Source organism: Galeopterus variegatus, unplaced genomic scaffold (assembly GCF_000696425.1).
Source record: "Galeopterus variegatus unplaced genomic scaffold, G_variegatus-3.0.2 Scaffold1384, whole genome shotgun sequence".
Lineage (NCBI taxonomy): Eukaryota > Metazoa > Chordata > Mammalia > Dermoptera > Cynocephalidae > Galeopterus > Galeopterus variegatus.
The window spans coordinates 72,664-86,616 of NW_007727495.1; the positions used below are offsets into that span (position 1 = coordinate 72,664).

The window sequence follows — 13,953 nt, forward strand, 5'->3', positions numbered from 1 at the left end:
GTTCTAAAGCACTCATGCTGTGACAAAAACATCTACTCTTGCATCAATAGTTCACCGCAAAGCCTGTGGCTCATGGCACAGCATGCTTGGCTTTAAAGAGCATCAGACTTTTAGTTTAAACTATAATTCTTAACCTTCTTAACTTACACTTTAATCCTTTTTAAATCTTGCTTATACTTACTATACTTGATTTTAATAACATTGATTAGTTCTGTTTAACAATTTAATATTGCTTATACTCTATATTGATCATTTTAATTTATAATCAAAATCACAATGTTTATACCTTTTATTTCCCTGCCAATAGACTCTGGGAACAGCACAGGGGACAAAGTGAAAAGTTAAATGATCCTACTCAAACTAACAAAAACAAACCATGTCTTTCTTATTATTCCTAAAGAAAGAACATGTTCTTGGTAAATCAAGTGAAGCTGTGGGAGTGGGGAGAAACAAATAAATCTGTAACTGGTTGATGATCAATTCGTTATAAACATTACTGCACCCAGGCCCACCGTCTCCCTGGGGGATGTGGATAGAAATCCAACATAATAACTTCATTCCACACATACAAGAGCATGACCACAGCCACAATGGGTCCATGCACACATCACTAACAAGGAAGATTAATGACAAAATTAAATGGAGCCAACCCTTACCGGGAACATGCATCTTTAGTACTGACAATGTCCTTTAAATAAACCAGTTAATTTCAATGTATTTAACATGTCCTTTGAGAAACTCCAGGGAATTTCCCAAAGCCATACTAAGCCAAAAGGTTAGGCTGTTTAATTCTGGGAAGCCTTGTCAAGCAACCGAAGGTGAAAAGACAAGAACTTCCATGGAGCCGTGCCACACACATGGAACCCCCTTGTAGTCGGCAGAACAAGGGGTGTCACTCAGGCTCCCATGCCGTTCCCTATAGCAGGATGGCTCACGGCATCTCCCCCTTTTTTATTTTATTAAAAGAAAAGCAAAAGCTATGAATCAGGTTGGCACAGTTAAGACAAAAAGCATCTCGTTAAAGCAAAGTTACTATCATTTAGCATGGCAAGTTCATTTACTTCAGGTGAGGACCAATGATGTCATTGTCTCTCAGGGTGGCTGCAATGGCATCACTCCAGGTGCTGTGAATTGGGTATAGTTACCAGCTGTAGAAACTCTGGAATGGGACTTTTTGCTTTGTATAGTAGTTAATTTTGAGTCCAAAGAGTTTGTTAATGTTAAAACTGTCCAAGACATTACTGTCTCCAGAGCATCTAGTCTTTTGTAAAATTTTTGATTAATTACAAGGCTTATGTTTAAGAACAGGATGTCTCATCCAAGTTACAAGCACTCTCTCTAAGGCCAGGAAAATTTAGAGAGCTGCTTTTGTAGAGAAGATGTTATTTCCCCCTTATGATCAAAGCATTTCTCATAGAGGCATTGATGATCAATATCTAGATTGAAAAGGTCTTACTTTTCTTTGCATAAATCTCTCGATGTTGGGAAGGCTCTTTCCCAGGTGATGATAGAAAGAAGCATCTCAGTTCACTTTCTTTTAGTGCTCTGTCCCCTGTAGCTGGGAAGACTTTCCCAGGTGAAGATCTGTCTGTCCCATGTCGGGGGGAAACATGAACAGCAGGATGAAGCAGCAGTTTTGGCCAAATTTAGGCATCATAAAGAAAGATCACCAACTTGGAAATGAGACATGCTATCCTATATCCAAAGGTTTAAATTATATCCTGTTATAAAGAGAGAGAGTTAATTTTCATTGAACTTATAAAAAATAGTCACATTGTCATAATAATCATGAAAATACTCAAAGTTACTAAATTTGGGGGGGATCAAATAAAGAGAAAACAAATGCTTTTATCTCTGTTTTAAATAACATTTTACCAAACTGTTGTTAGTTATAAATAGCCGAAGAAAGAGGGAGAGTTTTCTTGCATTTGGAAAACATTAGAACCAGCAGTGTTTTACAATAAGGAAATTGCAAAAACCCATAATACCTATTAATTAATTTACCAATCAACTTTGTTGTTTTGACCTTTGTGAACAATTTCACAAACCCATCACTTTCTTCATTAGAATTTTGGAACTTCAGTTTAAAGCTATGAACTTAGTTTGTCAGGAAACTGTACATATCAGAGTTTTTTCATGAAATATTTGAAGACATAACATTTTAAAATTATAATTAAACCAAAATTATGACCGGTAACATTTATATTAAGACAAAAATATTTTAAAACCTTACAAAATTTTGGAACACATATCCATAACACCTTTAATATTAACAATGTTTTTCCATATAATCTAATTTATTAAATAAGCCAATTAATTTTGATATATTTTTTTATATATCCTTTGAAAAACTCCAGGGCCCTTGGAATTTCCCAAAGTTATTTTAAAGTATCAGAATTTAATGTTGGAAAGCTGTGTTAAATAACAAAAGGCTTAAAACATTTAATTGAGTAAAATCACAAATTACTACAAAAAATAAAACCAAAGAGACAAAGGGATTTAAAGGCAGAGAGCACAAAAACTTATCATGAAATAAGTTTTTTAAACCAATTATCTGAGGGACAAAACAAACAAACAAAAAACCTTTTACAACTTTGCATCAAGAACAGTTAAGTGAAAAAACCTTTAGTAATCCTGTTAGATTAATAAACCCAAGCAACAATGTATGTTGAAAAGAACATCTTTATACATTTAGGATAATAAATAAGCATCCAATTATCAGAGCAAATTACACAAAACCCAATTTTAGTTTTAACTAAATTAACCAAATACATATTTATGGTTTCCCAGCCAAAAACTTGGTGTATTAAATCTATACTCTAATTAATTAATGTTAACCAAGGCCCATGCAATATTTGGCATAGGTTTCTTTTAACTAACCATTCTTGGTCCCAGGCTTCCACGTGGCATTTAAAGACAAGTGGAATCCAGAGAAACAAAGAGCAGTATTCACTATCTATGTCTAAAAGATATTGTTTCTCCCAGCATAGTGAGAAGGCAAAGCTGAAATAACGAGGAGACATGTTGACCTAGAGACAAATTTAGGTAAAAAGTTCGAATCAAATTTTGAAAATATATTTATCAAAACTTTAAAAAATTAAAGTCACGTGAACTTGAAAAGTATACTTATTTATTTAATGAGCGTGCATTAATTATAAGCCAATTAGGTACCTTGCACATAAAACAATTACATAAACAGACATGAACGTACAAACATAACATATAGTTTACACATGCATATATGCAGACATAAACAACAAAAACAAGGATCTTATAAGTTTTGTTTAAGATGTAAAAAAAGGCTCACTAGTAAAAAAGACAGTCAAGTTTAAATTGTGTTTTTTCCAAAAGAGTTATTAGTGAGGCTTCTCCTTGCCTAAAAAAAAGCAAGATAACAAGTTTACATTGTAAAGCAAAGTATGCAAGCCTTTTCAAGAAAATGCAGAGAAGATTTTCTTCCTTTAAGAAGACAGCATAGAACTCTACCATAAAATTTTGTGAAGAAATATATAGATAAGACTAAAAGAGAATTTAAAAATCTGTTTAAGATAACTGAGTGGATGCGAGAAAAGAAATATATAGGTAAGACTAAAAGAGAATTTAAAAATCTGTTTAAGATGACCAAGTGGAGACCATCTAGTTAAACAGGTAGATCTTAATCTAGTTTTGTTTCTCAAATGAGTTACTGAACTCAAGAGCTGAGCTAACAATCAGAGATGAAACCATTGACTCTTGAGGTTTTTAGGAGAAGAGCAGTAGACCCAAAAGGGGTCGGGTTGGCGCCATGGCTGCTTTTCTTCACAAAACTCCAGAGTCTTCAGAGAAAAAAAGTAGCACATGTAGTTAAAAAAAAAAGAACTGCTGCTTTTAAGAGAGGAGAGAAGCATCATGCAGATAAGCAAGAAAAACATAGTCAAACTTGAATTTTCTCTGGAGCCACCTTAAGGCCAAAAAACCCTGCAAGTCAAAAATCAATTGAGTAAAAGCATCCCGTAAATACGCCCTGTCCTTGTAAAACAAAAGAATATAATCTATGTAAAACAAAAGAATATAATCTATATTATATAGATTGAGGGAATAAATTGAGGGAAAATCTTTATGAAATTGTTGGAAAGCCAAGTCTACAAATTTCTGACAAAATGTAATACTATAATCTGTAACTGCATGTTTTAACTCCTTAAGTAACTTGTAGGGTAGTGACTCCCATATAAGCTCATCCCCCTCATAAGACACAGGAAAATAAAAGAAATTGCCCTCCTTTTGAGCCTGCTTTATGGCCCCTTGAAAGCCAATCTCCCCAAGATTTGGGGATTCTTTCTTTTCTGAAAAAGGATGACAATGAAAAAATGTACTAGGAGGCCATTTTTCTTGATAATATTTAGTTGCCTCCTCATCTAACTTTTCCTGCTCTTCAGGGGTTAAAGGATCATCATCAGAGTCATTAGTTCTTTCCTTATCCAAAGGATTATTAGATGTTAAATTGAGCTTTTGCTTAGAAGCTGCAACCGGGAATAAGCTGTCTTGGGACCCATAAGTTGGTCCCTTCTTGTCTCATAACAAAGGGATCTTTTTGGGGTAGTCATTTCCTGGTGCAAAAAACTCATTTATATTTAATGTCTGTCTTAATGTGCTCCAGATGGAAAAGGCAGTGCTCAAGATGGAAAAGGCAGACACTGGCATATCAGCTCCCCCAAGACTTTGATACCAATGCTTCATGTTGTTTCCCACCTGATCCCAGGTTTTGAAATCTAATGTTCCTTCATTGGGAAACCAGGGGCTCACTGTCTGAACAAACTGAAAAAATTCCATCAACTGTTTCTTACCAACCTTAATGACCTTCTTACATAAAGTATACTTAATAATATCTGCATAGAGACTCCTCTCATTAGAGGCGGTCTGTCCCATCTTTCAGGAACAGATGAAACAACTTATTTGATGATAAGTTCTGGCTTGCAAGCACTCTGTCCTATTCTTTCCAGAACAGAGGGTACTAACTTCTCAAAAGTTCTTGCCTTCTCACCCTTCTTTTCCTGGTCTGACTACTAGGGGGTCTGCAGCACCCACAAGTGACGGCCTATCCACACAAAACACAAAGAAATACTTACCTAATTCAGGTCCCTTGTTTGGGCACCACTTGCCAGAGACCAGCTCCACAGGATTCATTGGACCTGAATAGGTGGTGTGGCATTGGCGAGGAAAGAAAGAGATGGACCACAGATGTCTAGTGCAAGTGTGGACAACAACCACAAAAATCTTGCTTTATTTATATGTTTTTACCTAATATCTTATACATTGATTTATCTTTTAATCAAAACATTTTTTATTTTGTTTCTATTGAAAAAGAAAGGTCAGAAAGAACATGTTCTTGGTAAATCAAGTGAAGCTGTGGGAGTGGGGAGAAACAAAGAAATCTGTAACTGGTTGATGATCAATTTGTTATCAATGATCAATTTGCACCCATGCCCACCGTCTCCCTGGGGGATGTGGATAGAAATCCAACATAATAACTTCATTCCACACATACAAGAGCATGACCAGAAACAATGGGTCAATGCACACATCACTAACAAGGAAGATTAATGACAAAATTAAATGGAGCCAACCCTTACCAGGAACATGCATCAAAAACCTTCAGCACTGACAATGTCCTTTAAATAAACCAGTTAATTTTGATGTATTTAACATGTCCTTTGAGAAACTCCAGGGAATTTCCCAAAGCCATACTAAGCCAAAAGGTTAGGCTGTTTAATTCTGGGAAGCCTTGTCAAGCAACCGAAGGTGAAAAGACAAGAACTTCCATGGAGCTGTACCACACACAGGGGACCCCCTTGTAGCCTGCATAACAAGGGGTATCACTCAGGCTCCCAAGCTGTTCCCTATAGCAGGATGGCTCATGGCAAGAGCTTCCACAGAACCCAAGTGTACCAGAACTCACAAGACCTGGAAGTATGTACAGGGTCAATAATTAAAACCTGAGCTGCACAAAAAGCACTCCCCAGGGAGTCATCAGCAATGAAGCAGTTTAGCTTAGCTCAAACACAGGGTTCAATTGCTGGTCCCCACAGGAAGTTCCTCCATTTTAGAAGTAAGCAAAGGACAACAAATTACTTCTAGTGCTTAAGTGGTGGGGCCAGAAAATAATCCAACACAGAACTGAAAGAACAAAAAAAATACCAACAGACCAGAGACAAATTTGATATTAACTAGTAAAGGTCTCACATCACCAAAGAACACCTATAAAACTTAGAAGGAAAGGAAGCCCCCTGGGCTCACGGGGGAGGGAGGGGGAAGGGCAGGGGCCTGTGCAATGCCCCCCAACATTTGCAACCAGCCCAGCAATGACCACTGAGCTGCCACAGGAAGTGCCCCAGGATCATGACCTGGGGTTATGGGGGGCTGATGGCCTCAGACACATATCCCCTGACATGCACAACCAGCCCAGTGATGACCACCAAGCTGTCACTGGAAGTGACCAGGGTCCCAAACTAGGGAGGTGGGGGCCAAGGACCTCAGCTGCACCTCCCTAACATTCACAACTAGCCCAGTGACAACCATCAGGCCACTTCAGGAAGCACCCTGGGCTCCCAAGCTGGGGTGTAGGGGGTGTGGGGGATGAGGGCTTCAGCCACATCCCCCTAACATTTGCATCCAGCCCAAATAATGACTGAGCCACCACTGGAAGCCTCCTTTCTCCTCTGTAAGAATGAGGGGGTGACACAGGCATCAACCATGCCCCACTCCTTCTTCCTTCTCCCACCCTGTTTCCTTTCCCCTTCCCATCTCCCCCTCCCCCAACTGCTCTGCAACATCTTAGAATGTAAATATATATATACATTAAAAAATAAACAAAAAATTAAAACAATCAAAAGGAGCAGAAAATTTGTCTCTTAATTTTGGGCTAGATTTTTGATTGTTTAACTCACCCCAAAGGTGCAAAGTGTGTTGTTTGGAAGAAGGCAGAGAAAGACATAGTAGTTATGTTCTGAAAATGTATTTAAAATTTTTTCCATGTAAAATAATTATTTTAATTCAATTTAAATGAAAGCAGTCAAGGAAACTCCAAACTTTTAAGAATTATAGCTCCCTGTGAAATATGAACAGAAACAATCACCAATTTCAGAAATCTGATTATAACAACTGATCCACCCCTAAATGATTCAAATCTTGGAATCAGTTCCATTTTAAAACTAGTACTATGCACCAAGCCACGTGCTAGGCCCTGGGAGTAAGAACATGAAACCCATTCATGGAGCTTACATGCTAGGGGTTGTGCCAGACAATAAACAAGAAATATAATAGATTATAAGAAGGACGGTGAAGGAAGTCAACAGGGTTCTAGTTACAATAGTATTTCAAGGAAATTATTTAACATGCTAGATTTAACTTCTGAAGAGTCTTCTCCAAGCATGCCTAAAGGAGACCTCTGAAAAGTGGTATTGTTACTTCTAGATTAATGACTATGTTGAGGCCAGATGGGATGGAGGAAGTTTTCCCATGCCAGTGCAAAAGGCTATTCACCCTGATTCAAACTCTCTTGTCCAGACTGAATTACCCATTCCCCCCAAACCTCTCCTACAGAAATTTTGGAGTCATCACTGGTTCCATCTACTAGGTAGCCCCTACCTAGTAGAGTGGTGAACTAATTATCAAACATGGGACAAAATAGACAGAGAGTTTACATAAAATGCCACAATTTTGGAATAAATAACCATAATGTGTATTCTCCTGCCTGCAGCCCTAACTGGCACTCATTTTGTAGACCAGTTGCTTTTCTTGGAAGCGGTATGGCCAAGGGGAAGATCTCTCAGTTTTCAGCTTGGAAGAGGAAGAGTTCAGGCTGTCAGAACCATAGTAGCACTTCTGAATATCCCAACAGGAGAAGCCCTGTGACTTCTCTGGGATGTCCTACAACCCCCCACACCAACAGGCTGCTGGAGGCCCGGGGACACCAGGGGTCTGCGACCCAAATTCTGTCTCACTGAGGTAGTGAGGGGCTGTTCCAGCGGGAAGTGATTGCCACCTCTGCAGGAGACAGGGAGGCTTGAGCCCCTTGATTGTGGGACAAGACACACCCTTATGATGCCCATGTGGACCCCAGCCTAATAATGGTTGCTGTGGAAATGAAGATATCATAAGTAAAGGGCAAGGCAGGGGCGAGGCCATAGCTGCAAAGGGCACGCACAATGCAGAGATGCAATAATGGTTCTGCTTAGTGAGGTGAACCACTGGGTAGGTGCCAGAATTGACAAGGATCCTGACCACCAGAGCCCCAATATGAGATCCCAACTACAACTCTAGGTACTCCGGCATCTTCACTGCCCTGAGGACCTCCGACTACCAAGGGAAGACTGAGCACAAGTCACTGAGATACTCTGATCACCACGTGAATCATTCCACATGCTTACGGGACTTGACTTATATGGGATCCTCTTCTGCCTCCCAGATGTTGGTCACCATTGAGGAATTGGCTGAGAATTTGGTTCCATTCCTAGACACAGATTCAGCAGAGACATGCTCCCAGAGCCAGGAAAGTTTGCTCAATCATATCAGGATCTGCACAAGACAGCTAGGCAAAAAAGGCTCCAAGAGGTGGTTCCAATGGAAGATTAGGATCAGAATCAGGCCCTGGCTCTGCCTCCTTGACTCAAAAGATTCAAAGTGTGCATCTATATCAGGCTGCAGACCACAAGTCAGTTAAAATACTTTTTCTGCATCTAGATAGTGATAGTTCAAAAGCAACAAAGTTTATTGTTTCATCCCTGAAATGAAGAAAAATATAGCTCAGGATCCATGGCTTGCTAATGTTGTAGGACATCCACAACGATTTTCATCCAGACCTAAGCATCAAAAACCAAACGTGCAGGATGATAATGGATTTTCCAGTATGGATATCATTTATGAAGAGTTTTCTCTAGAATCCCAGAATGGAAAAAAAGGAGTGTCTAGAGGCCACTGAGACAGGTGAAGCACAGCAATTACAGCAAAAGCCCCTATCTGAAAACCCAGATAATCCAGGAGAGCAAATCCTCACCAGCACACAAAGTATGTCCACCTCAGGCTCCAAGTCCCTGAAGGAGGTACAATGTTTTGCAAACATACAGGAGGTCACAACTCCACCTGCACAGGGCTGAGAAGGTAAAACTGTCTTAAACAGAGCAGGAGGGCCCAGCTAAGCCATCAGTGCATGATGAGGTAAGTGTTCTAACAAAAAGACAGAATGTAGTTCTGCACACAAACATGCACAATGTCAAGTTTGGGCCTGTTCATCTAGAGCTTACAGTAACTCCAGAGTCAGGTAAAAAAAAAAACAAAAAAAAACAAAAACACTCCAAGTAAGCAGAAGGTCCCAGATCAGCCACCAGACCATCCAGAAGAATGAGAAAGTTAAACCAAGCAGGAGACACAAGCAAAAAATTCAGACACTCCCGTGGAAGCTGAACCTTCCCCGACGCAGCAGGAAGAGCCAATTCACTCTCCTGGGAAGAGTAAACTTTCTCCAGTTCAGCAGGAGGACCCAGCTCAGGCTCCCGAGTTCCCTATGAAGAGTACAGCTCCAACTCCACCACATCATGAGGTGACGTTCAACCACCAAGTCAGGACCAAGCTCATGATTATAACTTGGCTGTCGTTACAGTTGTAGCCCAGACATAGCCCACTAACCTTCGGGTGTGGTGATTGCCATAAGCACACAGCCTATCGCGGGGGTTGAAACTTCTCCAGGCCAGCAGGAGACCTCAGCCAAGCATCCAGGCCTCCCTGTGGAGGCCGAACCTTCTCCCAGTGAGCAGGAGCAGCCAGCTCAGACTTCAGGGTGTCCTGAGGAGTGTGAACCTTGTCCAATCCAACAGGAGCAACCAGCTCAGTCTCCAGAGCATCACAAAGTGACAGTTTTACCTCCACGTCAGCAACACACTAAGTATTTAAACTTGTCCAATATTAACCCCCCGGGGCTGCAGCTTACCCTAACAGTAGAGGCTGCTGCAGAGGTGGGGACTTTTCCAGTCTGCCACGAGTCCACAGCTCAGCCCTCATGGCCAGCTCATGACGCCGAACCTTCAAAAACTCAGCAGAAGGTGCCAAGTCTGTCTCCAAGGCCTCCTGAAGAGGTGGAGCCTTTTTCATTTCAACAAGAGGATTCAGTTCGACCTGCAGAACCTATTAAGGAGGAGAAACCCTCTTTAAACCAGCAGGAGGTTGCAGCCGAAAATCCACAGACCACTGAGGAGGTGGAACCTTCTGCGACCCAGCAGGAGGCCCTAGGCCAGCCTCTAGAGCTCCCCAGTGAAGTCGTAGCTCAAGCCATAGAGCCTCAAGAGGTAACAGTTTCCCCTGCAGGTCACAATCAAGTTCAGCCACCAACACTGCACACTTTTGCTGTTAAGCGTATGAATGTCTTGGTTACCACTAGTGTCCAGAGCTCACCGCTGAGGTTGAAACTTCAACCCTACTGGAGGACCCAGCTCAGTACACAGTGTCCCCTGAAGAGGTTGGAACGTTGAAAGACCAGCAAGAGGTTACAGTACAGCAGAGAAGCCCGTCTGAAACAAATGGACATTTACCAATCCATCTTCTGGAAGGCCCTCACTCAGCCCGAAAAGGCCCTAAGGAACCATCTCCAAGCCAGCAAGAGAGCGCAGCTCCGCCTCCAGAGCCCCCTGTGGCTGTTGAACCTCCAGCAGTCCGAGAAGACTACCCAACGCAGCCACCAGCATCCTCCATGGAGGACTCAATTCATAGTCCATTGAAGGACGAGAAGACATTTCACCACTAGGTCTGCCTTTTATCTTCAGAGGTCATGATTCAACACTGTCTAGAACAACAATCCCATCTCGCTTCCCAAACTGCAGATTTCCCTTGAAAATGCTGAATCTGATCTAGCCCAGCGAGAGGCCTCAGCTCAGACTCCATATCATCTTCAGGAGGTAGGCCCTTCTCCAGTCAAACAGGAGGCCCCTGCTGGGCCACCAGAACCCTCTATGGATTCATCAAACACTGCCTCGTACACCAGTTACGCATGTGCATGTGGAGCTCACCGGGACTCCTCCAGGGCCTAGTGACCATGTGGAACCTTCTCCAGTCCGGCAGGAGGGCCCCGCTGGGCCACCAGATCCCTATATGGACGTTGAACCACCTGTGAACCAGCAGGAGCCCCCAGGTCTGCCACTAAAGCCCCCTGAAGAGGGGCCCGAGCCTTAGCCCGTGCCCCAGGACACTGCAGCTCCACCTTCAGAGCAACCTAAGGAGGTGGAACCTTCCCCACATCAGCAGCTGACCGCCATCTTAACCTGCAGAACTGTCTGAGAACGTAGACTCATCCCTAGTCCACCAAGAGGCCCTTCCTCAGCCTCCAGGTCCCGCCAAGGAGGCAGAACCTCCTCCAGTTCAGCACGAGGTCTCAGCTCGGCCCGCAGAGTCCTCTGGGCTGGTGGAATCCTTCCCCACCCAGCAGACGGCCCCGGCTCAGCCTCCAGAGCCACCTAAGGACGTTGTAGCTCCACCTCCAATGCATTATGAGATGACAGTTCCAACACAAACCAAGTCAGGATCCAGCTCAGAATCCAACGTTGCCCATTATCACATTTCAACCCTTGGACCTGGAGATGACCAGCACTCCAGAACCCACCGTTCAGGCTGAACATTCTGCAGCCCTAAAGGAGACTACAGCTCCTTCTCCAAAGCCCCCTGAGGTAACCTATCCACATGCACACTGGGCTCAGCATCCGAACCTGCCTCGAGTCCCAGATCAACGTTTCCCTCTGGCACTCACCATAACTCCAGAACCCACTGTGGAGGTTGAACACTCTCCAACAATGCAGGAGACCCCAACTCAGCTTCCACAGCCACCTACAGAGGTCATAGCTCAACCTCCAGTGTATCCAGATGAGACGGTTTCAATACCAGCATCACCTGTGCTTATAGTCCTGGCAGACCCGGGGGCCTTTGACCATATTGGATCCTCTGCTGCCTCCCAGCTGTTGGTCCCAACACAGGACTTGCTCGAGAATTTGGTTCCATTCCCGGGCGAGGAGTCAGCTCAAGAGCTACCCGCAGAGCCAGGGCACTTTGCCCTTCCACGTCCGGATCTGCATGACAAGCTGGCTGGGCCACAAAGGATCCAAGAGGTGGCTCCGATGCAAGATTGGGATCAGCATCAGGCCCTGGCTCTGCCTTCTCGACTCAAAAGATTCAAACTGTGGGCCTAGATCAGGCTGCAGACCACCAGTCATTTCAAATCGTGCTTCCGCATCTAGATAGTGAGAGTTCAGAAGCAGCAAAGTTTGTCCTTTCCACCCTGAATCCGAGGAAAGATCGAGCTCAGCATCCGCGGCTCGCTGAGGTTGTTCGAACTCCACACCGATTTGTGTCCCAACCTAAGCGTCAAAAACCAATCTTGAAGGATGAGAAAGGATCTTTGAGGATGGATATCGATTATCCTGTCCAGAACCCACCGTTCAGGCTGAACATTCTGCAGGCTTAAAGGAGACTACAGCTCCTTCTCCAAAGCCCCCTGAGGTAACCTATCCACATGCACACTGGGCTCAGCATCCGAACCTGCCTCGAGTCCCAGATCAACGTTTCCCTCTGGCACTCACCATAACTCCAGAACCCACTGTGGAGGTTGAACACTCTCCAACAATGCAGGAGACCCCAACTCAGCTTCCACAGCCACCTACAGAGGTCGTAGCTCAACCTCCAGTGTATCAAGATGAGACAGTTTCAACACCAGCATCACCTGTGCTTATAGCCCTGGCAGACCCGGGGGTCTTTGACCATATTGCATCCTCTGCTGCCACCCAGCTGTTGGTCCCAACACAGGACTGCTCAAGAATTTGGTTCCATTCCCGGGCAAGGAGTCAGCTCAAGAGCTGCCCCAAGAGCCAGGGCACTTTGCTCTTCCACGTCCGGATCTGCATGACAAGCTGGCTGGGCCACAAAGGCTCCAAGAGGTGGATCCGATGCAAGATTGGGATCAGCATCAGGCCCTGGCTCTGCCTCCTTGACTCAAAAGATTCAAACTGTGGGCCCCGATCAGGCAGCAGACCACCAGTCATTTCAAATCATGCTTCCGCATCTAGATAGTGAGAGTTCAGAAGCAGCAAAGTTTGTCCTTTCACCCCTGAATCCAAGGAAAGATCTAGGTCAGCATCCGCGGCTCGCTAAGGTTGTTTGAACTCCACACCGATTTGTATCCCAACCTAAGCGTCAAAAACCAATCTTGGAGGATGAGAAAGGATCTTGGAGGATGGATATCGATTATCCTGAAACTCTCTCTAGAATCCCAGAAGGGCCCTGATGACTTGTCTAGAGGCCCCTGAGCCAGTTGAAACTAACCAATCTCAGCAAGAGGCCCCACCTATCTCCAAGCCCAGACACCCCAGGAGAGCCAATCCTCTCCAGCCCAGCAGGAAGACCCAGCTCAGCCTCCACAGCACCCTGAGGAGGCAGAACTTTCTCCAGCCGAGCAGGAGGTCCCAGCTCAACCTTCACAGCCCCCTGAGGAGGTAGAACTTTCTCCAACCCAGCAGCACGACCCAGATCCACCTGCACAGCCCCCAGAGGATGTAGAACTTTCTCTAACACAGCAGGAGGTCCCAGCTCAACGTCCACAGCTCCGCCTGTGGATGTCGAACCTTCTCCCGGTCAGCAGGAGCAGCCAGTACAGCCTGCGGGGTCTCCTGGGGAGAGTAAACTTTCTCCAGTTCAGCAGGAAGACCCAGCTCAGGCTCCCGGGTTCCCTATGAAGAGTATAGCTCCAACTCCACCACATCATGAGGTGACGGTTCAACCCGCAAGTCAGGACCAAGCTCATGATTACAACTTGCCGGTCGTTACAGTTGTAGACCAGACGTGGCCCACGAACCTTCGGGTGTGGTCATTACCATAAGCACACAGCCTATCGCGGGGGTTAAAACTGGTCCAGGCCAGCAGGAGACCTCAGCCCAGCATCCAGGC

The 13,953-nt window shown here is 44.1% G+C and overlaps 1 protein-coding gene across 1 annotated transcript in view; it reads left to right on the forward strand.

The window, feature by feature from the left end:
* LOC103593635 (leucine-rich repeat-containing protein 37A-like) overlaps positions 1-13,953 on the forward strand; it is a 79,243-nt gene that overhangs the window by 45,658 nt on the left and 19,632 nt on the right. The window contains 11 exon segments of the mRNA XM_008576653.1: positions 8,299-8,504; positions 8,507-8,589; positions 9,455-9,575; positions 9,578-9,636; positions 9,693-10,316; positions 10,409-10,736; positions 11,009-11,155; positions 11,292-11,488; positions 11,601-12,193; positions 12,408-12,958; positions 13,342-13,685. Coding sequence (XP_008574875.1) covers positions 8,299-8,504; positions 8,507-8,589; positions 9,455-9,575; positions 9,578-9,636; positions 9,693-10,316; positions 10,409-10,736; positions 11,009-11,155; positions 11,292-11,488; positions 11,601-12,193; positions 12,408-12,958; positions 13,342-13,685 — 3,253 coding nt within the window.